General features: G+C 34.9%; 8 protein-coding genes across 8 annotated transcripts; 4 read left to right on the forward strand and 4 right to left on the reverse strand.

The window, feature by feature from the left end:
• Positions 1-369: 369 nt before the first annotated feature.
• Positions 370-3,380, reverse strand: LOC9315773. The gene is made up of 4 exons (XM_002881502.2): positions 2,626-3,380; positions 2,006-2,396; positions 938-1,483; positions 370-630 (listed from the first exon to the last, which is right to left on the reverse strand). Exons 1-4 carry the CDS (start codon positions 3,117-3,119, stop codon positions 463-465), a joined length of 1,599 nt encoding a protein of 532 aa, XP_002881548.1. The 5' UTR covers positions 3,120-3,380; the 3' UTR covers positions 370-462.
• A 3,354-nt stretch (positions 3,381-6,734) lies between these two features.
• LOC9317615 (zinc finger protein 10) lies at positions 6,735-8,778 on the reverse strand. The gene has a single exon (XM_002881503.2). The coding sequence runs from the start codon at positions 8,437-8,439 to the stop codon at positions 7,519-7,521; it is 921 nt and encodes a 306-aa protein (XP_002881549.1). The 5' UTR covers positions 8,440-8,778; the 3' UTR covers positions 6,735-7,518.
• A 4,390-nt stretch (positions 8,779-13,168) lies between these two features.
• LOC9317616 lies at positions 13,169-13,759 on the forward strand. The gene has a single exon (XM_002879660.2). The coding sequence runs from the start codon at positions 13,239-13,241 to the stop codon at positions 13,482-13,484; it is 246 nt and encodes an 81-aa protein (XP_002879706.1). The 5' UTR covers positions 13,169-13,238; the 3' UTR covers positions 13,485-13,759.
• Positions 13,760-14,463: 704 nt separating this feature from the next.
• Positions 14,464-16,489, forward strand: LOC9315774 (aldo-keto reductase family 4 member C8). Its single transcript, XM_002879661.2, has 7 exons — positions 14,464-14,693; positions 14,782-14,832; positions 15,106-15,182; positions 15,255-15,342; positions 15,453-15,728; positions 15,817-16,065; positions 16,237-16,489. The coding sequence occupies exons 1-7, from the start codon at positions 14,586-14,588 to the stop codon at positions 16,321-16,323; spliced, it is 936 nt and encodes a 311-aa protein (XP_002879707.1). The 5' UTR covers positions 14,464-14,585; the 3' UTR covers positions 16,324-16,489.
• A 93-nt stretch (positions 16,490-16,582) lies between these two features.
• LOC9315775 (NADPH-dependent aldo-keto reductase, chloroplastic) lies at positions 16,583-19,042 on the forward strand. The gene is made up of 7 exons (XM_021027068.1): positions 16,583-17,364; positions 17,501-17,551; positions 17,745-17,821; positions 17,912-17,999; positions 18,082-18,357; positions 18,434-18,682; positions 18,777-19,042. Exons 1-7 carry the CDS (start codon positions 17,245-17,247, stop codon positions 18,861-18,863), a joined length of 948 nt encoding a protein of 315 aa, XP_020882727.1. The 5' UTR covers positions 16,583-17,244; the 3' UTR covers positions 18,864-19,042.
• Positions 19,043-19,429: 387 nt separating this feature from the next.
• On the reverse strand, positions 19,430-20,729 carry LOC110228859. The gene has a single exon (XM_021027070.1). The coding sequence runs from the start codon at positions 20,363-20,365 to the stop codon at positions 19,490-19,492; it is 876 nt and encodes a 291-aa protein (XP_020882729.1). The 5' UTR covers positions 20,366-20,729; the 3' UTR covers positions 19,430-19,489.
• An 83-nt stretch (positions 20,730-20,812) lies between these two features.
• Positions 20,813-23,054, forward strand: LOC110228858 (aldo-keto reductase family 4 member C10). The gene is made up of 7 exons (XM_021027069.1): positions 20,813-21,019; positions 21,095-21,145; positions 21,513-21,589; positions 21,688-21,775; positions 22,036-22,311; positions 22,397-22,645; positions 22,754-23,054. Exons 1-7 carry the CDS (start codon positions 20,900-20,902, stop codon positions 22,835-22,837), a joined length of 945 nt encoding a protein of 314 aa, XP_020882728.1. The 5' UTR covers positions 20,813-20,899; the 3' UTR covers positions 22,838-23,054.
• Positions 23,055-23,124: 70 nt separating this feature from the next.
• Positions 23,125-24,038, reverse strand: LOC110228860. Its single transcript, XM_021027071.1, has one exon. It carries the CDS (start codon positions 23,901-23,903, stop codon positions 23,244-23,246), a length of 660 nt encoding a protein of 219 aa, XP_020882730.1. The 5' UTR covers positions 23,904-24,038; the 3' UTR covers positions 23,125-23,243.
• Positions 24,039-26,087: the final 2,049 nt, after the last annotated feature.

Consider the following 26,087-nt stretch of genomic DNA (forward strand, 5'->3'; position numbering starts at 1 on the left):
TTGCAAATTAAAAAAATTAAAACATACATGAGATATAATTTATAACATAAATAACATAAAGCACAAAAAAAAAATATTCTTCTTTTGTTTGATTTTTTAACCAATCACAATGTGACACCTTGCACACCTTGCAACATCTTAAGTTAAGAAAAACATCTTAACTTAGATACAAATCTTAGCTTTAAGATGTTGGTTTGATTATTTTTAATCAACTTTAATCCTAAGATTTGTCTAAGATACTCAACATTTCAACCAATCAACTGCCTATAAGGCTATAATAAGGCTAAGCTATATGAATAAATATATTTTTGGAAAACATGTTACATGACTAGATAATACTATATTATTTAAAATGAAATGCTAAAAAACTAACAGTCTGTATAATTTGACGTTATAAAAATTTTGATTTTCGGTTAGCTGATATTCACATAAAAGAATTGCTCATTTCCTCTTGAAATGAAACTATATAGTAGTCTCTATAGATAAAACGGAGTCGGTCCATTCGTCGCTCGGATGCTTTGACTGAGGAGTTACACTTTCGAAAGGATTAAAATGCCGTATCTTGACATTGATTACGCTTTCTGAGTCTTCTTCACTGTTGACAACTTCACAACATTGTCTACGTGGCGCCTGTACCCAATCAAATAAAAAAGATTTATTATACAATTACAGCAAATTTAAAACCACAAGTTATATAACCATAAATCAAGATACTTATTCTCAAACACTATGCCTAAGAATAATTCACGATTTGTTTTTCCACTGTTAAAGTGATCACTAGCTTAATGTTTGTACAATGTACCCCAAAAGGACACTTTCTATGTTTCTTTTGTCACGATTATTATTTATGTCTATAATCTTGTGATAAATAATGGATATATATATATATATATGATCGCGAAGATTTCAATTTCATATAAGCAGATATTTTACTTACCATTTTCCAAAGATCCGGCATCCACGTAGTAGCGGAAACGTCGATGAACTCGACCGAGTTAGCACGAGAATAATCAAGCGATTTACATTGTGTCTCGCCGACATCAACATGTTTCCGGTACGTCGTAAGAGTCTGACCCGACCCGACCTCATAAACCCGGTCCAAGAAATAAACAATGGGTCTCTCGCACGGATCTTCGCTGATGGGTCGGGTATCAAACGAGAAAGGCTCAGAGCTTGACGTCCGCCACGACTTGAACGTAAGAAATGGCGTCTCAAGCTCCTTTGCGGTGACCAAAGAAGGATAAATTTGGATGGTATAGCCCCATGAAACGGACACAAACCAGTCCCGGGTCGGGTCATGGCAGAAGCTGTGCTGGAGGATCCGTCTTGGATCCGTCTTGTAGGCCGATACAAGTCTTCTTAGGGCGTCTATTTGGGTCGTCGCCGGAAATATTGGGTCAACATAGTCGAGATGGTGGAGCGTAACAAGAGGAGCCACCGGATGGGCAGCTAGTAAACCGTATGGATTGCCACGTATGTCAACCTGTATTTTACAATGCAAAGAAAAATCATTAAATCTTGATCTTATATATATGGTTTCAAATTATAGAAATTTCTCTTAAATATAGTTACACCAATATGCCACGAGACAATTGCCATATTAAGAAATGAGTCATTATTATGCATCCAGTAATTGTTCCGTTTGAAAAGCTAATTTAAGGAATTTTGAATACTATTAAATATTTTTGAATTCAAGCAAGGAAATTAAACAATATCGTGATTTAGGATTAATTTTCGTTGATATAAAACCGGACACAAGATCTGAGCATTAAACCTAGAACATGACATTTTTGATAATTATTTATTAATGTTTAAACTGGCAAGGGATAAGATTTTTGAACGATTTGAAATTTAAAACTGAACATTCAAATAAAAAGGAAATTCAGTATTTGTAGCTACAAAATAGAAACTAATTAATTAAGGGAAATTTCCATTTTTTTATTAGGTCAAAATAAGTGAATTTCCAGTAATAATGAGAAAAACAAAAAGGAAAATGTGAATATACCTGATGGAACCCTAGTTCCTTGGTCAGGGGAACTCCAATCTCGCTTATACAAGCTTCAATCTTTTGATCAGATCCGTATAACGATGCGTATCGATCAATACAACCATCGAGTATCTTTACAAGCTCCACGGCCAATGGATAGCTAATTGCTATTCCTCCACCACCGTAAGCCATGGCGTAAGAGTGAACTATGTCTTGTTCCACACTCTCTGAATTTCCTCCGATGTAATACATTTGATTGTGATCATACTTATTCAAAACCGTTACAAGATTGTCCACAAAGAAAACGGTGTCGTCGTCACCCATCACGAACCATCTCACGTTCGTTAACCCTAGCCCGAAACTCTCTTTAATGATTCTCGCCATTCGTATAGCTGATCTCGAACCAAACCTTAAAATAAAAACGAAATCGGATAATTTAATAAAATTATAGTTTCGTATGGTTAGGTATTCATCCAAATACATTGTCACAATATATTTGATGTGTGGTTAAACATTGAAAACTAGGTTTTTTGGACTTTTGGAGAAAAATATGTTTTGTGAGAATTGATCTTTGACCTAACTTGACTAAGATCAATTGGTTGAAATTATTATGTTATAGAAGTTGAAATAGTTTGTACCAGCAAGTGTAATTGAACCGGGAGGTATCCGCCGATACTTGGTACGGCGGAGAAGTCGGGAGCCACGTCATATTAAGAGGCGGTTCTTCCTCAAGCCATACGAAGCCGCGTGTGACATTGGGACGCCACCAGAGCTCGGAGTATCGACTGCGATCTCTCCACGTTTGAATTGAGCCACCAATCCCGAAAACTATGTGGGAGATATCGGTGGCCTCCGAGGACTGATTCTGTCCGAGGATGTTTAAGGAGGAGGCTGAAGAGTTGGTAGTGGAGTTTACATTGTCAGGGCCTAAGCGACGGTGGCCGTTGATGTGGTGGCAGTCGGAGCAACCGGAGAATATGATGTAGAAGAAGATCATAGCAAAAAAGATGACGATGCAGATGGTGAAGAAGAACTTGGCGACGAGGGAAAGAACATGGCTTGGTTTTACAGTCGTTGCCGGAAAAATCGACGGCGGTTTATGGCGGAGTTTAAACGGATCGAAGATGGCCATTTTTTTTTGATGTTTATGGTATGTGGGATGGGAATTTATTTTGTACAAATATGTTACGACTGTACGAATAGGGTTGAGTGGAAATAAAATTAAAAATTTACATTTATTTATTTTTACTATTTGCAGCTAAAATTTACATTTAAAAAAAAATTATTTATTGCTATTGCGAGACAAATTAAGAAAGTCCATATTCGACGAATATTCCTACTCCTTTATTTTCGTTAATGAAATATATGGTTTCGAGGAAACAAATCTTTTATTTAAGATGAAAAATATGTTTTTTTTTTTGAATTCGAAAGATCTAGCTTCTAAAATGTATGAATGGTTTTAAGCATATGGGATGAATATAGTCAGATACTGCATGACTAGAGTAATGGACCTTTGTTGACCACCAAAAAAAACTGATGGAAGCTGTTGCACATCTACGTTATTGGGCCAAGCATGGTTAAGTATTTTTTTTTTCTTTTTTGGATTTAAACTAAAAAGGGAGGCAAGAGTAACCCAATAGTTTTGTTACAAATCTTATTCTAGGCATCTAATTGAATTCGTATTTTTTGTAATGTGAAATTTGCAAAAGATTGTAGTGTGAATAAGATTTGTACGTTAACTTTACAAAAATATGAATTGGACTTTTTAGCTAAAGATATTGCATGAAACTCATGTTTCGGAGACATTGATGATCTAGTTGTTTTACCAACCTTTACCAGGTAAAACAATCTTAAACTCAATTTTTTTTTTTTTTTTTTTTGTAGAACTAGACAATGAACCACGTTTGAAGATTGTTGAAACTCTTGGAAATATGACTATATGAGAACGTAAACTACACTGTGGTTGTCTTCACGCAATAGCTTTTAAATTACTTAATTCAAGTAAACAACTTAATTAGTTATGTCAATTAATTAGTGAAACTCTTCTTATCAAAAAAAATTAGTGAAACTCCAACATGAGAGTTGTATATAATATTGATGAATCAGAATGAGCTAGACTTGTAATACATATATGTTATATATACTTACATAATCTCACTCGTGGACAACTGTTCTTTATAACTGAGAATAAAATAAAAGAAACCAGATTGGTAAAGCGGACCAACCAAGAATTTTTGGTCTTTTCTTATTGTCAGTATCCTCTGTAGAACTTTCGCTTACATATGTACAAGTGTACTTGTGTGTATTATATTTCAGTTATTAATCGAAGTCTACTTGTTAGTTTAAAACAGACATATATGGCGACTGGACTTGCTATATATAACAACTAGTCTTGCTGCAATTTCTTTTCATAAATATACAAACTAAAGTTAAAAAATATATATGAATTGGAACTATGAATTGAATACCAACCAAATACAAAATTGAGAATATAAACTAAGAATGTAAGGTTTGTCTTTAACTATGTGAATCTCAAATCATCTGATTTTATTTAGTTATATAAGAAAATACAAATGTTAATAAAATTAACATTATTCTTAACTGCCAATTTGTCTGATCTCGCTTTTTATATATGTTTTAATGGGAATAACATTGATTTCGATTATGTTGAAAACAACGATTTTTAACGTGTTTTAAAAAAAAACTTTAAATACCATTTTATAAATATTGCCCTCAACAATTACAGGGATGTCTGAATGCACTGAATTCGAATTAAGAACACGTATAACTTGAGTAAATCAGATCAATGATACATTATATTATTATTTAAGAATCGTCCAAAATTCCGTGACACTTAATTCTTAGAATCCAAACAAAAATTCCCTTCACGTATTGTATATATTTGATTATTAGCATCATATTTGAATATTAATTTAACTATTGAAATATGTGAGTTACAGAGAATGAGATTCATTCCCCATGTGGAAGCTCTGCCCCTATTCGAAGACTTCACTTCCACCTATGTATTGTTATACACAGAGAAGACCACTTCATTATATTTATAGAAATCTAAAGAGCGTATGCGTATCTAACTAATACCCAAACCCTAGTCCCTAGGTAAACCAAGAATTAGTTGATAGCTTTGAAGTTTATGCCAATGGGTTCATGAACGAATCGAAAAACATTCAAGAGAAATTATATGTTTGAATTAAGGCTTTGAATTCATTTCAAAATCCAACTTACACACAAAGAAGAGAGTTTGATGTTATTTCACCGTATCATTTCTTAGAATCTCATACAACATATATATTTATACCTTTAAATCTAATAGAGTCCATGTACATATATATATGGCCGAATAAGGTTAAATAAGAGAATTAATTATAAAATTAAGATATTCATATATATCTCTTACCTCAAATCCCACTAGAAAATGCGAACGAGCTAGTGGATGGCCAACATTGTAAAATCAAATCAAACCAGTAAGACACTCTTATTTTTTTTACTTTTAGACTTCTAGTAAAACCTGATTAATAGATTAGTTCCAAAACTCTTTAGACAAGTAGATACATATATCATATATACCCGCCCGTGGATATATACATCTATAAAGTTTCCCCTATATATAAAGCTCACCACCTTATTTAATCAATGTACTACGTAGAAGTGGGATTGGGAATTAGCAACTTGGCTAAACTTTTCCAATTATGTAAAAACTTTTACCTGTTGTATTGACACAAAAAAATTTGGTTGTATACATCAATGGAAACCGGATGGTAGATAGAAAGAGTGAAAGATGCTATGGTTTGTAGGATCTTAATTAATGTAATAATTGAGTATAAACAGATTCTTCCAATGCGTTACTTATGGGTGGTTGATAGAAATAGTGCAAACCTAGCTAGTTTACAGATACGATTTGAAATTTTATGAAATAGTTTAAGTCTAAGCGATAGAAGAGTTGGTGACCCATGGGGCTAAAAAAGTTAGGGTAGAGACTCTAAATGGGTTGAGTAGTACTATATAATTTTATTTACTCAATAATCTATTGAGATAAAACAATCGAAAGGGAATATGTGTTGTGACATATTTGGATTTTTGTGCTCTTTCTTATGCTTATTTTTATGATTTTGACAGAATGGCATGTTACGTACTGAGATGCGAATGTATGTGGGAACGAGCTTATAACGACGTTTCACAACGAGGAATTAATAAATATTAAACTATTTCCTTATTGTTTAACAAAAATAAAAACTCTTAATTTTTTTCAGTATACAAACTTACATATTGCCTACCAAAAAAAAAAAAACTTACATATTTGCCAGATTTCCTGCAATTATATATGATAGGAAAAAGAATAGTAATTAGTTGCTTCTGAGTTTCTCTACCTTATCCTTCATTGATGCAAGTAATTAAGAAACATGTTTTATTTAAAAACTTAATTAAGCTCGTCATTTTTTTTGGGAATGAATATCAACGTTAAATATAATTCGTGTTTTTGGCTTTCGTGGAATTTTGTTTTTTTTCCTCTATATATGTTTTAGGATAAGAATCTTGTTTATGTATTGGAGACTAGAACATGTTACATGTCTACGGTAGAACATATCTGTGTGTGTCTGAATTAGTTCAATATGAATGAATTAGTATTGGAGTTTATCAGAAGAATTATTTTCTTATCAGAAAATCCAGAATAGATGAAATATAATGCAAATATTAATTACTAAAGATCTATGGGACAATTATTCATCATTCTCTCTCTCTCATTCTCGGAAATTGTGAGAAAATATTCCTTCTTCATGTGATTTTATTTTGGATTGTGGCCTTACACAACATGCTTCAAATCACGCAAGGAAGTATAGACGTAGTCAATACTTTTCTTTCTTTTTTTTAACCAAGAGGTTTCCGACTTAAGACCCGTAATTTTTTATATGGACACCATAACATCTTAGTTAGTCATCATTATTCCAGTAGTAAGATTCAAAGCTGAGATTTTAAAGCGCATTTAAACGATCGCCTAGCTAGTAGCTAGTGAAGCTGGGATTTAGTGATATTACTTTGCTCTTGTTTATATATCCTAATACTGTAATACTTCAAAATACATGCATACACAGTATTTTTGTGTACATATTAATTATCATCATTTCAAATACTACTATATAATATATTACAGAGTTCATATGCTCATTTGCATATCCAAGGTTAATCATATCGAAAACTTCTCAAGCCTCAAGTTTTTACATACACATACTACTCGATACTTCCTTTAGATTTTTCAAATTTTCAAGTGTTTTTTTTTCTTACAATTTATCCCAAAAAAACAACAGGAATAAAACCCAAAAATCTGTATACATCAGTACATTTTAGAGACACAAAACCAAGGAAAGATAAATCCAAGTAACACACATACACATACACATACATACACCCATATGAAATGTGTTTTTTTCTTTTTGGCTCACCGTATGAAATATTTCTATTTATATATATATTTCCCCTTACCTTTGTTTTGGTAGAGAGATTCATCGGTCCATCAATCAATTTCCCTTTGGTGGATCGATCCCTAGCCTAAGCTCAAGATCTAAATCCTCAAGGCGATCACCCTTGTGTTTGCTCTCCTCGTTTCTTGTAATTATGTCACTCTTACAAGATAAACTTGAAATGAGAACTGACTGCTGCGACGGACTCTCATGTCTTCGTCGTCTTCTCTTACGGATATCACCCCTACCGATCTCTTCATCGCTACCGTGAGCAGTAATCGGAAAACTTTGGTGGATGACCAGATTCATACTCACCGAGAGATCAGTGGTGTTTCCAAGACTAATTTTTGCTTTATGCCCGATTTTCGGCACATCACTCTCAGTCTTTCTCTTCTTTTCTCCTTCCGTAGCCGGAATTTCATATAGATCACAACGCTTTTGCTCCACAAAAGTACTCGGGAACGACCATGGGGAAGAAGAGGGAATCTTTTTAGAGTTCTTGGAAGGTTCTACAACGAAATAAGGAGGGGAAGAAGAAGAAGTTTTTTGCTTTCCAGGTGAACCAGAAGAAACCCTAGAAGGAGTCAAATATGGTAAAGAAGAAGAAGAAGAAAGATCAATAACACAAGAGTGTTGAGTCTTAAAATAATTAGGTTTGGAGTTAAAAACCAAAGTATAGCTAGAGGTCTCATGAATATTATCGTTATCTTTATGAGATGGATACTCCGGAGACGAAGGATATTTGGGGAATAAGTATTGGTCGTCGGCTTGCTTAAGCCGTGCTCTGTCTCTTCGGTGAACGTTCATGTGGCCACCGAGGGCTTGAGCCGATTTAAACTCTCTCCGGCAGAAGCTACACGTGTAAGATCTAGGCGGCCACAAAGATCCGGCTGCATCGTCTTCCGCAAAGGCCAGCTCTTCCCACGATGACTCTTTGTTGCTTGTCTTGGGGATCCAGAAGCCACCAGGTTTCTCCATTGTAGATGAACAATTTAGAAGCTGACGACAAACCCTAGAATAAACTTTTTTCTTCCTTTTTTTCTTGGGTGGTTAGAGGAACCCTAGATGATTAATATTAGGTGATGGATTACGGAAAAGATCAAGAATGGTGTAATGAAAATAAGGGAGGTCAAGATGTTATAAAAAGAAATTAAAATCAAAACGAGTGGAGGTTTTTTAGCGATCAAAGGGGTTCTTTTAAATTAATTAATTGGACCGTAGGGATTTTATGAAGAAAAAAGATGATACGAACTTTGGATTTTAGTTAAAGTTAGCTGACTAATCTAAAATCTTTTATGTTTGCTTGTTCCAAGTGGCTACCCGCAAGTGAACGTATACTATTTTTTGAAACTTTGTATAATATTATTCTTTTGAATCTACAGTAATTATAGTATTGTAATGTAGTACGTATATATGGTTTTAAATAGGGAATCTTGCAAAATGTACCACTTTTTGAAAAGTGGCTTTCAAAATCTATCACAATTGAAAAGAGTTTTCAAAATCTACTACATTTCATTGCCACATGCAAATTGTGGATGAAATTGTCCTTGATGGTGATAGACTGGTGTGTCAGATAAAAGGGACAGACTGGTGTGTCAAATAAAGAGACAGACTGGTGTGTCAGATAAAAGGACAAGTTGCAATAAATGTTGCACGTTTACAATTGCATATAATTTTATTTAAATAATATGTTATATAGGGACAAGTTCAGATCGAATGAGTAATATAATTAGATCGGGAACAAATTTAGATAGAATGAGTAATAGAATTAGATCGAGGACAAGTTCAGATCGAATGGGTAATAGAATTAGATCGGGGACAAGTTCATATCGAATGAGTAATAGTACTCAGGGACAACTGGATCATTTTGTTATTTTGCAATAGAAAGAAAAAAAATTCAATAATCCGGGAAGGTGAAGACAATAATGCTCAACTAATCGGGGACAAGTTCAGATCAAATGAGTAATAGAATTAGATCGGAGACAAGTTCATATCGAATGAGTAATAGAATTAGATAGGAGACAAGTTCAGATCGAATGAGTAATAGAATTCGATTGAGGACAAGTTCATATCGAATGAGTAATAGGATGAGTAATAGTACTCGGGGACAACTGGATCATTTTTTATTTTGCAATAGAAGGAAAATAATTCAATAATCCGGGTAGGTGAAGACAATAATGCTCAACTAATCTATGGACCAAAATAGATGACCAAAATAGATGGTGAAAAATCTAAATAAAATTCGAAACCCTTAAATGAGAACTATTGGTGGACAATATGTGGGATCCATGATAATATAAAGATGATGAAATCGGAGACAAGATCTAGACGCAATAGAGAATTTCCAATCGGAGACAAGATCTGGAGACAAAAACGAAAGTTAATTGTATAGTCTCAAGAGATATAATGTTTTTTTGGTTAAAGTGCACGTGTTTCGAGGGAAAAAGAGATAAATAGGGAAGCTAATGTTGTAGGAAAAATAAATAGGGAGGAGAGATAAATAGGAAGGAAAGATAAATTGGGAAGATAAATAGGGAGGACAAATTAGTAATTCAAATACTAAATGTGGTATGAGTTGAAAGAATAGAAAGAATGTGGTAGATTTTGAAAGGAATTGGGAATAAGTGGTAGATTTTGTAGTTTTTCATTATAAATATATATTATATATATATTAAACCAAATGTCCTCACGGTAAAATGGATTAAATATATTTTTTTGTTGTCAAATGAAATATCATTTCAAGAATTTAGTTTATTAGAAATATTTTATTAAATGAAACAATAGTTTATTATTAAACTAAATTGTTTCATTTAACTAAAACACTTTATATGATGGTATTTCATCCCTGATTTTTGTGATTATGGGTATGTTATTAACTTTAGAACATGCAAAACAAGAGAATTCATGGGACTGAAAAGTCTTAGACTATCCTCAACGAGGGGATATTAAATTGGGATTTTTTAGAATTGTTTAATATTGATTTTGAAAAAATAGATTTTGTCGCCGAAAAAAAAAAGTCGAAGAAAGAGAGAGAAACAACAGCTTTTTTTTGTTGCCAAAGATAATACAGCGAGACTTTGTTTTCCTATCTTAGCAAAAAGCTTCAACCAATCTAATTGCACCACGTCATCGAGTCTTATGGGCTCTATCAACTCCCATTTTAGAAGCGCTTCTTTATCTGTTAGACTGTTTTTGATTATTTTATGATCCAAAAATAATAAGAGCCCATGATAAGAATTGTTAGGAAGTGCGGTTGAGGATGGTCTTATATATTGGTTTTAAATTGATGACCATATAAATTCTCATTAATCTTTTGTGTCATTGTTCAACAGGAGTGTCCTAAACTGTCATATCAAAGTATCAAATTCAGTGAGCTCTAGGCTTAGCGCTATATTTGTTACATCAAATTTCATTTTCGTAAGTAAAATGCTTTTTAGAACAAAAACAAGACAGTAATTTATGTCTATCTTCGTTGTAAATTTGTAATATATAATATTTAATGAATTACAATAAATGGTAAAACTAATTCTGATAAAATACTGCAAACTACTTCATAATCGCACTCAATGGAAAATAGGAAAAAAATGAATTTCTAATTCGTAGGAATTTTTTTTTTCTACTTTGTTATTCTGTTTATCGGTAAGGATGAGGACAACACGACCAAGCGAGGTTTTGGGCTTTAAACAATCAAGGCCCATATGAACACAAATTATAGAGTTTAGTTATCCACTAAGAGCATCCACAATGGTGCATGTGTAAGTGTGGGTGTGAGTGGCAGTGCTGGCCCGAAAGACATGCCACCCAAGCCACCGTTTAGGGCACCACATTTTTTTTTTTTTTAAGGTTTTTTTTTTTTTGGAAAAAAGGCCCAATTTTAGGAAAAAAAAAAAAGAATTAAGCCCATAAAATGAAAATATTTGGTAGAAACTAAAGCCTTTTCGAAAAAAATAAATAAAATAGGGCCCAAACAATTAAATTTGAATGTAATAATATTCAAAATATCATTATTTTGTATAATTTACTAAAAATAGGTCAAAAAAAAATTTTTAACCCTAAAACTTATAAATATATTGGGCCTCATTTTATTTTTCGTGTAGGGCCTCACAAATGCTCGGACCGGCACTGGTGAGTGGTGATATATTAATAAAATAATGTCACCAACCATCAATGCAGCTAATTTCCCTTGTGCTATAGGAGCAATGAGAAGCTTGTACAGCTCTAAAATGAGTGGAGGAAACAACTACTTTAGTATTCTCACCTGTATCCACCAAACAAATTCTGCCACGTCGCTTCTACATCCAGATGTAAACTTACACCCGTGTTTTGTGTCTTAGCCGAAATTTGCATTATTTCTCATTTGTTTATTACTAACACCCGAGGCTTGATTGCTCCACTGCGTTTGGTCTAAAAACCTAGTTCTAAGGAGATTATTGCCTTGAGAACAGAATGACTTAACTCTCAATGAACAAGCAAACAAGAAGTTCAATATTTTTCTTGTCGAACTTTTTGCCTTCGTATCTTTACAATAAAACTCATTATAAATAATTTTTGAGGAAATACAACACCAATAACTCGTAAGAATATACTAGAAAATTGGATTTAAAAAAAAAAAAAAAAAAGTTGGATTTTTTTTTTTGGTAGAAAGAAAGTTGTATTTATTGACATCGATGTTTCTTGTTATAGACATTTAATCTTAGAGGGAAAAAAAAAAGACATTTAATCTTCATTTGTAACATTGAGATAAACACACATGTTCTATTTTTTATCTATTAAATTTTAGGAGAAAATGTTTTAGTAATACAAGAATATAAAAAAGGTATTTTATTTTTCAATTTTACTGTTAACCTTAAAGTCAAGTTCAACCAAATAAAGAATTATAGGATATATATAATCACAGTCATCATACAAAGCAGCTGAAGATAAACATTAAATCAAAACAATAGTCAATCATACTCAATTGGCTTCTTCAATACCAACGGATTTATAAATTCCTCAATAGCTAATAGCTTTTTAATATTTCGGCTCTACCAAAATAGTTTAGTGGGCACAATTCCGTAACCCTCTCTTATTTTATTTACGCCTCAAACAGTCAAACGTCATCATTTAACAAATCTTTTGACATCATACGTTCTTTTCTATAATAATCCAAATACATCCTCCACTTGTAAAAATATACTATGATATACTTCCCATTATTCAAAGATTTTATATCACATTTTTGTTTCGTAAAATCAATTTAATATCTACGATAGTATACTTTATTAACAACATTTGAAAAAGTCTACATAACTGAAAATTTCATAATTCGGTCTAAAAAAATATAGTAATTAGTAAGTGATTTTAGATTGAAGAATTGCAGTCCAGCTGCATACCATCATCAAAAATTGGATGTGGATAAACTTAATTTCAAAAATGTATATTATAGTTAAATATGTGTTTAATAGTTTTGTTGAAGATAAACCCACTGGACCAGCCGTGGTTTTTATATTAGTTTTTTTTTTTTTTTTTTTTTTTTTTTTTTTTTTTTTTGGGTTTTATATTAGTTTCAATGTAGCTTTCAGATTCTTCCTATACCCAAATTTCACATTCAAAGGTTGCTTATCTTTTTAACATTCAAACTCATTTAATATTTAAATACACTCACTAATGACGTGGGAAAACTTATGGATGCAGCAACAAATCACGAGGCGCCACGTGACAATCTTGATCGCTCTATAAAACCAAACCTGCTCTTTTTCTTTGGTCGCTATAGCAAAATTATACTAATAACAAGAGAAATGGAGGGTCTAATTCCGTTAGTATACAAAGCCGTCATGCAAATCCGTTACGGTAACGAGTCGCAGCAACTTTCTTCATCTTACTACGTTCGTCTTCCGGGCGATTCGGGTCGGTTCGGAAGATCCGATTTCGATGTATCGGGTCTCGGATCTTCTTCCAATACGGCGTCATCGTCGACGACCACTACTACGTTTGCTGTTTACACGGGAGTCCAATCACCCGTTTCTCGTCAGGTTGTCACGTGATTCACACGCGCTTCACAAGGAACCTGAAGATGCGTGTGAGGGAAGGGTTCGTGACTTTTGTTTTGTGTGTTTAGTTTTTCTTTATGCGTTAGGCTTGGACCGGTTTAATAAACCTGATGTAATAATTCGGTTTGGGAGATTGATTTTCTCTAAGCGTAGGCTTTCGCCCAAAAGGGTGGTCTCGTGGCATTTGATTTGTGTGTTTCTGTTAATTGTATAAAATTTATATAAATATTTAGTTTACTCTGAACAATTATGTGAAATGATTGTTAATTTTCTTCATTGTTAATAAATTAATAACGTAGGACGTGGAGTAAATGATTTGGGCACAAAAAAAGATTGCCTTTGTGTAAAATCTAAGTATAGAAGAATATTTCAACATGTATTGCTATGTTACTAAACCCTAATACAATTTCTAAAGGGAAAATATAATTACAAATAGAGGAAATACAAGATTTAGTAAATATCTAAAATAATAGGATAATATCCTTAATACGTTGGCAAATAGGTTACAGGTTGTACAATAGCAACACTTGATGAGAAAAGATTAATCCATTTTTTTAGCTTATGTTTCATGGTATATAAAGTTGTAAAAAGGGTTAATTAGGCTACAATATAATTGCCTAGTCTTGGCATTTATATGCAAAAATGATATAATAGCACAATTGTAAGTAAATGGATATTATTCTTTTTTGCCAACTTCGTAAATTTTCTTTCACGCAATTTTCATCATATAAAACAACATAAGACAATCGGAAAAACATACTAATTATAAATAATATTAAAAACATTGCACAATCTATTTCTGTTTATATAGGAGTTTGACAGTTACATATCTTCTAAAATAAATGCCATAATTATGTTATGTTTTCACATGCAAAAGAAAATAAAAACGCACTATTGTTGACTATAAAGAAAACGCCTTTAGTGATTTAATGAAACGTGTCATCTCGCATCGGCCATACGTTTCTTGCATTTTTTGCGGCAGAAACAAAGTACTATTTCTCCGAGTTGCGTAGTTTTCTTTTCTTCTACATCTAGTTTTTTCATATTCATATCACCTTCTCTCATTTTTCTTCTTTCAATAGAATTTTTTAAAAGATGGCAGCTCCAATCCGATTCTTTGAGCTGAACACTGGTGCCCAGTTACCTTGCATCGGTCTAGGAACCTACGCCATGGTCGCCACAACGATCGAACATGCAATTAAGGTACTATTATTACCTTCGGATCAAATTCTTATTATTATGTGACTGATTATAAAATTTCACTTTGATACTTCTCTTGCCGATTTTTTAGATTGGTTACAGGCATATCGACTGTGCTTCGATTTACGGTAACGAGAAAGAGGTAAAATTTGTTATCTACGAGATTTTTTAATTTCTCCCTTTAACCATAGATGTCATTTGGTGATGGAACATTATTATTTCATTCCCTTAAATTTTGACTGCTCATCAAATTTATTCTCTAAAAGAGTGTAAGTTATAGTTTTGAGGGTCATGGTGGAAACAAGAATCTCACATTATTAAGTGTAGCCTCTTTGCTTCTAATGAAATAGTTATATGAATGTTTAGTTTGTGGGATTAAAATGTGTTCTGCTTTCTACCTATTTCCATTTATTAGATTGGTGGTGTGTTGAAGAAGCTGATAGGTGATGGTTTCGTGAAGCGTGAGGAGTTATTTATCACTTCCAAACTCTGGTTTGTGTTCTTTTTCTAACCAAGTTTCTCTCTGTTCTGCACACACACATGTTCATTTTTTTTGTTCTGTAGGAGCAATGATCATTTACCTGAAGATGTGCCTAAGGCATTGGATAAAACATTACAGGACTTACAGATTGACTATGTTGATTTATATCTGGTACCTAACTTAGTAAATAAATCTTGTTTGTGAATTTTTATTTTTTTGGGTATCAATTGTTTTTATGTGTAGTTTCTTCTATTTTGATGTGTCTTTTGCTTTTGTTGAAGATACATTGGCCTGCGAGCTTGAAGAAGGAATCACTTATGCCAACGCCTGAGATGCTCACTAAACCTGACATACCCAGTACATGGAAAGCAATGGAAGCTCTCTATGACTCTGGAAAAGCTCGAGCAATCGGTGTAAGCAATTTCTCGTCGAAGAAGCTCATAGATCTTCTTAACGTGGCACGTGTAGCCCCGGCTGTTAACCAAGTTGAATGTCACCCAGTTTGGCAGCAACAAGGTCTTCATGAGCTATGCAAATCCAAAGGAGTTCACTTATCCGTGGGTATACATACACATTCTGAATTTACTATGTTTGTGCAAGTATGAATTAACGAAGATGCCGTTATATGTTTTGGATTGATGATAGGGTTACTCTCCTTTGGGTTCCCAAAGTAAGGGAGAAGTCAGGCTAAAGGTTCTTCAAAACCCGATTGTTGCCGAGGTTGCTGAGAAACTTGGAAAGACCACCGCTCAAGTGGCTCTCCGTTGGGGACTCCAAACTGGTCATAGTGTTCTACCAAAGAGCTCGACCGAGGCTAGGCTCCAGGAGAATCTTGATGTTTTTGACTGGTCTATACCTGAAGATCTGTTTGCCAAGTTCTCTAACATTCCCCAGGCAAGTTCGATTCATCTTTTTTTTTCTCGATCAATCAAGTGACAATTTTGGTTTGGTTTCTTGGTCCTTTTTGGTCTTCCCTCCTCTTGACCATCTTGATTTCCTCGACCACATCATGTTGATTATAGATCGTCAAATCATGGCTCTTACCAACCCCTATAAATCTTGCAGGAGAAGTTATGCCGAGGTGCTGAGTTTGCGCATGAGACACACGGCTTCTATAAGACCATTGAGGAGTTGTGGGACGGTGAAATTTGAGATAAGGGCCCTCCTTTCTACTTGTTTAACCATTAAGGATGTGGAAATAAATATGTTATGTTTTTATATAATCCTTCCATGAGAAAACACTAAACACATGGGATTTCATGAAGTTTGGCAAATGTTGTTACTCTTCAGTCTTCAAGCAATAAAATGTTTTCAACTAGTTACAAATTCAACATAACAGAGTTAGTCGAAGCGTCGAACCTAAGATTATATCCTTAGTACGCGTTGAGAGTTTTCTACATACCACAAAAAAAATCATGTATGATATGAAATCTAGAATCCCAAACCTTGGAAACATGTATAAATTTTGAATTTTGATCTTTCAAAACTTGGGGATTGCTTCTTCTTCTTCTTCTTTTTCCTTTTTGTTTTTTATGTTTTTTTTTTTTTGGTTTTGTAATCTGCTTACTGAATGAACTCATATAAACTCATACAAAATATAAAGTCATCTACAATTTTTTTTTTGTCGTAAAACCACATAACTGTTTCTTATCACAAATGCTTTTGAATAACAAATCACAAAGTATAGTATTCTAATATTGCTACAATATTATGACACATATAAAACCTTTATCATGATATGAAAAGAATTATAAAACTCCAAAAAAAAAAAGGTAAAAAAATCATGTACAAATTCAAATTGTCTTGGTTGTTTGAGAGTGCTGATACTTTGTGAGGACACAAAAAAAGTGTCAGTCACATTCGAGATTAGCAAAGAGGGAATTAAGATACGTCCACCGTCCATTGGTCCATGTAATGATTAATATCTGACGTGGCCTTTACTAACTAAGAAAGAACTATTAAAAAAGAAAAAATCAATTTGGCCACGAATCTCCCGCCTCTGTCGCTCTCACTTCTTCTCACCCTTTAATAGCTAGTGCAGTGTGCGTTGAACAACCACCACCACATCTTATAATGGCAAATGCGATCACATTCTTCGAGCTCAACACCGGCGCTAAGTTCCCGTCGGTGGGTCTTGGAACATGGCAAGCTTCTCCTGGCCTTGTTGGTGATGCAGTCGCCGCCGCTATTAAGGTTCGCCTTTCGTAGTTTAAATCTTATTTGCCTCTGATCTCTTTTAGATTCTTTGGTTTGATGATTCCATACTCTGTTTCAATTGGACCTTTTTTTTGTTATGCTTCAATTAGTTTAATGTTAATCCTAATTGCAGATTGGATATCGTCATATAGATTGCGCTCAGATCTATGGCAACGAAAAAGAGGTAAGAAAATAAAACAGATATTAATTAGCTAAGCTGAAAATTCTATCTTTTTAGTTTGAGTTTTGTGGATCTTGAATTGATCTTTCATTTACCCTTCAATCCTTGACTGTCTTGTTCTGTTTTATTTGTTATCTTGTCGCTTTCCTCTGTTCTGTTTTGTTGTAAGATACTGAAAACTCCTTCTCATGCTCAGATTGGAGCGGTTCTGAAGAAATTGTTTGAAGACAGAGTAGTGAAACGCGACGACTTGTTCATCACCTCCAAACTCTGGTATCTTGTTTCTTTACCTAATCAATTCATGTTCTGTGAATAAGTGTAGCTTTTATTATTCTTGCATTCTCAAATTGTGTATCATCAAAGGTGTACTGATCATGACCCTCAAGATGTACCAGAGGCATTGAACAGAACTCTAAAGGATCTGCAGCTTGACTATGTCGATCTTTATCTGGTAAACATCACTTCCTTGTAACATACTTCTTGTGGAAAAAGATTATTTGCGTAACAGTTTTTTTTTTGTGATCTTGTTGAAGATGCACTGGCCTGCACGGATGAAGAAAGGTTCTGTTGGAATTAAGCCAGAGAACATTTTGCCTGTAGATATTCCTAGCACATGGAAAGCCATGGAAGCACTATACGATTCGGGCAAGGCACGAGCCATAGGTGTAAGCAATTTCTCCACCAAGAAACTAGCTGATCTCTTGGAGTTGGCCCGTGTTCCTCCTGCTGTTAATCAGGTTGAATGTCATCCTTCTTGGCGACAAACTAAGCTACGAGAGTTCTGCAATTCCAAAGGGGTTCACCTTAGTGTAAGCATTTTACACGTCTCACCAAATCCATTTACTATCTACTTATACATTCATTGAATGAATAAATTTTTTGCAGGCATATTCGCCGTTGGGTTCTCCAGGGACAACGTGGCTGAAGAGCGATGTTCTGAAGAACCCGATACTGAATATGGTTGCGGAAAAACTCGGAAAGAGTCCTGCGCAAGTCGCCCTTCGTTGGGGACTCCAAATGGGTCACAGTGTGCTTCCCAAGAGCACCAATGAAGGAAGAATCAAAGAGAACTTTAATGTTTTCGACTGGTCAATACCCGATGACATGTTCGCTAAGTTTTCTGAGATCGAACAGGTATGTTCTTAACATTTCATTGCATAATCCTAGTCGCTCTGCTCTTCCTCGGCTTGATCGCACATTGATAGTTATTTATTTGGATTAAATGCAGGCTAGGTTAGTGAATGGTTCCTTCTTTGTTCATGAGACACTGAGCCCTTATAAGTGTATTGAAGAATTATGGGATGGCGAGATATGATTGTTAGCTGATCTATTTGTTTTGTCAAATAATGGGAGGTTTTTCTCTCTGATGAACTTGTCAGTTTCTTATGGATGTTACAGAAAAAGACATGTCACTGATATATTTATTTACAATCACTTTTTTAAAAAACAAAAAAAAACTGAAAGGATCTATTTATACATTTGCAATGTATTATAGATTTATATAGTCATCTCAGATCAAAAAAATGAATGTGTCAATAAGTTTTTCTTTGGTGAAATATTCCTGAATTTGTTGGTATATATATAACTTGTAACTATGAGACGACATATTCTTCAATCTCACATCGAAACAAAATAAGGCATTTTCAAAATTTATAAGGATCTATGATCATTCAGAATTATTCATTCTTCTCTTTATCTAACCGATTTGAGATGGAACGATGATCATATTAAAAACATATCAATTTATCAACATTTTTGGTGGGTTAAACCAACATATATATACATCAATGACTGAGCAATTAATCTGAAGTTATGCGATTATGTATATGAGAATGAGAACATAACAGATCATGTATGCATGTACCGTAAAACAACATCAAAAATAAAATCAAAACACACCATAAGCCATCAACAAGTAAAAAATCCATCACAAAGAAATTATTATTCATTCGTCATCTCGCCATCAGTCATTGTTGCAACGGCCACCTGGGCTGCTATCGTAAGAGTTGTAGTTGCTGCAGCCATCATGGTGTTAAAGAATCCCGGTTTTTTCTTTTTCGCTTTAGTCGTGCTTGAACTTGGACTGGACTCCGCTTTTGGAGAACCCGAATTCATGTATGGATGATGATTCTGTTGTTGATGTTGATGTTGATGACCATCACCTTGAGGAGGGTATGGCCCAGGCTGATGATTCTGATTCGGATGTTGATGTTGATGACCACCACCTTGAGGAGGGTATGGCTCAGGCTGACCCATGGACTCTGTTTTTTGAGAACCCGGATTCATGTATGGATGATGATTCTGATTCTGATGTTGATGTTGATAACCACCACCTTGAGGAGGGTATGGCTCAGGGTGACCCATATGTGGATAGCCATATGGGATTCCTTGTTCATACTGGTGTGGTGGCGATGGCTGTCCCGCATGTCCATGCAGGCTTCTCTGCTTCGTGGCCGATACATCCGGAGATGAGGCATGATGCATTGGAACGTATGTGCAAAGCGGGTGAGATTCAAAACTGCATTGCCTGCATTTGTAGAACATCCCTTGGATAGAAACTAGGCAAACATAGCACGAGCGTTCGGTCATGTGACCGTTGAACAGGCTAAGCTCATGATCAGGACCGTGACATGAGTTTAAGAGGATTGAAGGACACGTGGCGCAATATTCATGGAGATCATAGTCACAGTCGCTGCACCGGTAGGTCCTGCCTTCACCGTAGAATTTGCAACCATCGCAAGTGTATGTGCCAATACCGTTGACTTGGGTTAAGGGATGGTTATGCGTGAAATGTTGAATCGTGTGCGGTATTGACATCCTTGAGGTTGGTTTGTGGGGAAGCCAAAAGGTTTTTTTGATATTGGGTGCTCTTATCAAAGGAACTGTATCCAAAATATGCAATAAACTTGATACAATTTTTTTTTTTGGTGGGAATAAACTTGATACAAATAGTTATTATTTTAGTTGACTTTGATGGAGTTGAATGATCATAGGGGAAGAATATGTCACTTGTTATATAAATTTTCTGTTACAAATTGTTGATATTATACATGAATTTAAAGTTGATATGTTCTACATAACTGGTTTTTCAATACGGACGTGTCTTCAAGTTTTCAACTAGTATTACGATAATACGATTAGTGTTTATTAAATTTTTAATGAAATATAAATGCAATTTTATGAATGTGTTACCGTAAATTTTATGAAAGCCCATATAAGGCCCAAATATGGGGCTTAACCAAAGTCCATTATTACAAACTCACGTTAAACTCAGTGAAGTCTCAGTGTCGGCTAAAAACAGAGGATCAGTCTCAGTGGTGATTTCAGGTGATAAATCTCGTAGCTTTGATAATGGCAGAGGAAATTAGATTCTTTGAGCTCAACACCGGAGCGAAGATACCATCGGTCGGTCTCGGAACGTGGCAGGCCGATCCTGGTCTAGTCGGAAACGCTGTTGACGCTGCTGTGAAGGTTCGTCTTTTGATTTGCGATTTATTGTGACTTGTTAGTGATCGTATATCTAAATTGATTCTAATACTTATGCAGATTGGCTATCGCCACATTGATTGTGCTCAAATCTATGGCAATGAAAAAGAGGTAAACCAAAAAACTCATCTTTGAGATTGTGGTTCTTGGTCTCTGTATAAGTTTTTTAAAGTTGAATAGGTTCAAGGAAAGTTTCGTTCTTTAGTTCAATTTTGATACTTTTTTCATGCTACTTGATTTTTATTGGGACTTGAAGCAAAAAAGTTATGTTCTTGCTTATGCGTTGTGTTGTGTATCACAATGGGGTTGCTTAAGACTGCACTTTGTTTTATGTCTGTTGCTATTCTATTGATATTATCTCTGCTTTTTTGAATTTAGCAATTAGAGGCTCACCGCTCTCTGTATATTCTTGTGATTACCCAACAATGTGAATGATTTAGTGACTGAAAAGAAACTACATGTCTTCTTCCTCGTGCAGATTGGGTTAGTCCTGAAGAAATTGTTTGATGATGGAGTTGTTAAGCGTGAGGAAATGTTCATCACATCCAAACTCTGGTATTCTGCACCACTGTGGTTTAAATACTTTATAGATTTTGTGTTATCATTTATCAAGTCTATGTAGCTTCTTACCTGGTTACATGCTCAAATGAAAGGTGTACTTATCATGATCCTCAAGAAGTGCCTGAGGCACTTAATAGAACTCTACAGGATCTGCAGCTTGACTACGTCGATCTGTATCTCGTAAGTAATATATTAGAAAACCTTGTTTTGTTTGTCTATGTACTTTTCTCTTCAACATAACTTGCAGCAATCCATTTTGGTACTTTACGTTAGTCGGACTTATAGATGTGGTTTTATCAACCAATATTATCACTGCAATTTTTTTAAGTCTTAAGGCTAGTGTGATATATTGTTCAAACATCTAAATTTTTTTACTTGACTTCTTATGTCGATTTGCGACACCATTTCGATTGACTAACAGATGTGTAATCCTTTTGAAGATTCACTGGCCTGTTAGCCTCAAGAAAGGTTCTACTGGCTTTAAACCAGAGAACATTTTGCCAACTGATATTCCTAGCACATGGAAAGCAATGGAATCACTCTTTGATGCGGGCAAGGCCCGAGCTATTGGTGTCAGCAATTTCTCCTCAAAGAAACTCGCAGATCTTTTGGCGGTGGCTCGCGTCCCTCCTGCTGTTAACCAGGTGGAATGTCACCCTTCATGGCAACAAACTGCCCTCAGGAATTTCTGCAAATCTAAAGGCGTTCACCTCTCAGTATGTAGAAAAAACATGTCTATATCCTTTTATGAAAATCTAACAAAAGATCTCGGAAATTAAACATTAGTTGATATTGTTGTAGGGATACTCTCCGTTGGGTTCTCCAGGGACAACATGGCTAAAGAGCGATGTTTTGAAGAACCCTATTCTTGGTGGTGTTGCTGAGAAGCTCGGCAAGACTCCTGCACAAGTTGCACTACGCTGGGGTCTCGAAATGGGTCAAAGTGTTCTTCCAAAAAGCACACATGAAGACAGGATCAAACAGAACTTCGACGTTTTCAATTGGTCTATACCCAATGACATGTTATCCAAGTTTTCTGAGATTGAACAGGCAAGTGATTTTCTGCACATTGTAGTCCAAATAGGTCAAAGAGCGTTCTTTGTTTTGCTCATACGCTTGGTTTATCAAATATTGAAGACATGTGTTTCAATGTTGCAGGGTAGGTTGGTGCGAGGCATGTCATTTGTTCATGAGACGAGTCCTTATAAGAGTCTTGAAGAACTCTGGGACGGTGAGATATAAGACTCAGCTGATTTGATCTACAGAGATCAAATCATTCACCAATTTGTCATAGATCAGTTTTTAGTAATGCTACTAGTTCTTATGGAGAGGTTCAACAATTGGTTCTGCTACGTTTTCAATATTTTCCTCAGAAGATACATTGATACCCCAATTATATTCAATACCGCAACCATATTGTGAAGTTTGAATGCAAATCATACTAATATGTTGCGCACAATTGAAGATGGTAACACAGTAAATTTATTGCGGATAGCATAACATAACAGAAACAATATAAACAAAGTAAATTTATTGCGGATAGCATAACATAACAGAAACAATATAAACAATGGAGATACAAAACATAATGTCATAACGTAAGAGAGTTGCCATTTTAAAATGAACCTCTACTTGCTTCGGTAGCTTGCTAAGGAGCTATGATATTGCGGATAACCTCAACCGTTATGAACTTCAAGATGCGAAGCATTCTTCTTCTTTTAACGTGATATGGACGCGGTACTTGATCCTGACCTTGATTTGTATCTCCGTTATTGTGTTCACATCCGCATCCATGTTTAGGATTATTATGAGTGCCCGTCGCAGCTGATGCAGAAGAATTAACACACTCCATGTGAACATCTAACCCGCATGGACCACACTTGTACCGCCAAGACTGGATGGCACCACGGCAAACCATGCAGGTGCTGTTTGCTTCCGAGTGGCTCAGCTCTAAGGGATGAGCCGGGTGAGGCACGTGGCGCACGTGCTGAGGCAGCCGTGTGCAGAGTGGATGGACATCGAAATCACAAGCTATGCAACGGTAATAGAGCCCCTCGACTGATTCATCGCAGATGTTGCATAAACGCTCTGGTCCTTCAAAGACTAGCCCGAGCTCGTGTTGTGGATGCATAAAGCTGAGGAGGGTAGTGGGACACGTGGCACAGTATTCGTGAAGATGGTAGTCGCAATTGGCGCAACAGTAGGTCTTACCATAGCCCTCGGTGTTGCAGCCATTGCATATGAAGTCACCAACGGTAACCACCGTTAAGGGATGGATATGTTGGACTTCTTTTGACTCTGGCTTCATCTCGTTGTCTTTTTGTTTTCTTTGGTAATGGTTAGATTTGCGAGAATGGGTAGTGGTATTTAACGAAGCAATATTTACAACATTCCAAACATTGTTTGGGAATTAATAAGTAAAAACTTCTGAATGTGATAGCCCCAAACGATCTATGTGAATGTGATTGCCCCAAACGATTTATGTTCAATAACACGTTATTTTTTTGTTTTTTTCCCTTTTGTTTTTAAACAAAATGACGTGTGTTTAGGTCTAGGGGGGAAAATACATAGTGTTTGTTGAAAGGACAACACGCGTATAATCTGATTGGAACCCAACTTCACGTTAAGTTAACCAAGTTGAGTTCAATGTTTTGGCCACACTTGAGCTTTATTACTTGAACGAAACTATAATCCGGTTAGAAAATAGTTTATTTTAACGAAATCATGTTAATCCAAATTTCTAATACAATGTTATTTTTATTGACTATAATCCTGTGTGTTATTGACTATAGTTACTATTGAAGAGTGATAGAAACAGATTAAAAACTTGTTTAATCTTTGTGGCCACCTTTATTCTATGGCGATTAGCACAAGAAACAACAAATAAATCCACTGTTGTTGACTTGTTGTCACTTGGATTTATGAGCTTTTGTCCCACTGTTGCGGAAAGGTTTGTCAAGAAGTCTGCTCATCTTGGATTACTAAATTTTATTTCGACACCAGTTCTAATGAAAAAACAAACTATTAGGTTATATGTACGAGTCCAAGAGAGTGTAAGAAGACTATTTTGACATGGGGACCGAAAATTGAAGTTGGAAGTCACTGAAATAAAGACAATGAAAACGATGGAAAGATCCAAACATCAAATGGTAAATGACAAAATTAGTAAAGGTTACCTGGACGTGGGGGAGAAGTTGTAGGCTAATTATAAGAGCAAGTTATTAGGCCACATGTACGACATCAAGACTCAAGAGAGTAAGAAGAGTCTTCGACATGTGAATTAACTGATCAAGTGGCAATTAACTGACAGAAAATGAAAAATGGAATGGTGGAAATGGTCTAAACACCAAATGGAAAAGATTTGAAGACATCAAAGGATAATAATGAGTCACTAAACCAGCTCGTCCAGTCCCTAAACCCCAACTTTCAATAGGCAACCAAAACGGTCAATCAGAGAATACAGTAACGCTAGATGATCTAGTCTAGGTCTCCTCTAACTCAACGTATATCAACTCAAATCTTAAGGACTATTCTAATATTTCTGAGAACATTTGATGTTGACATTTTCGTTTTGATTATTTAATCATATAACAAGGGTTTTTTTTTTTTTTATAGTTTGTATTACAGTTCACACTCAAAATTTTATTTTTCATGCGTAGAATATGATTTTCATATCTAAATTATTGGTTACAAATATTATGTGGTCAATATAACAACAACTATTAGCAAAGGGAAACAAAATTTTAGTGGCCATACCTATAGCCACTTAACCACACTAATCAGTGGCCATTCCGGGCTAGCCACCATTTTTTTCTTTCCAGTGATACATCTATGGCGATTACCCATAGAAAATTATGCGCTAATTCGTTGCAAGTTGGTAACAGATGACAACAAATAAATCACTCGATGACCATCTGTGGCAATTTAAATCTTAGTCATGGAAATAAGGTCTTTTGGAAAGACTCTTTCCCATGGAAATTGATGGCTAAATACATGTTATATATTGTAATTTGAAAGGCCATAAAAAAAGACTACTAGTAGTGATCTTACCCCCAAAAATAGTTAGCGGAGTAGCTACTATGATATCAATCAGTTCCGTGCCTATGACTTGAGAGTCCTATGGCTAAATTTACAAATGTGGCATTTTCATTTTTTTTAAAAGCTCAGTTAACAAAATATAATTTAAATGTCTGGAATATTGAAATTTGTTACTAAAGACATACCATAACTAAAAAAATGTGTTGTGCGTTGAGATTGTTGATTTTTTTTAGTTATGGTATGTCTTTAGTAACAAATTTTAATATTCCAGACTATCATTCAATAAATTCCGTTTGACGCAAGTTGCACTACGCTGGGGACTGGGGTCTCCAATTGGGTCAAAGTATTTCTTCTAAAAAGCACACATGAAGACAGGATCAAACAGAATTTCGATGTTTTCAATTGGTCCATACCCGATGATATGTTATCCAAGTTTCTGATACTGATCATGCCA

The sequence above is a fragment of the Arabidopsis lyrata genome, assembly GCF_000004255.2.
Source record: "Arabidopsis lyrata subsp. lyrata unplaced genomic scaffold ARALYscaffold_4, whole genome shotgun sequence".
Taxonomy (NCBI): Eukaryota; Viridiplantae; Streptophyta; class Magnoliopsida; order Brassicales; family Brassicaceae; genus Arabidopsis; species Arabidopsis lyrata.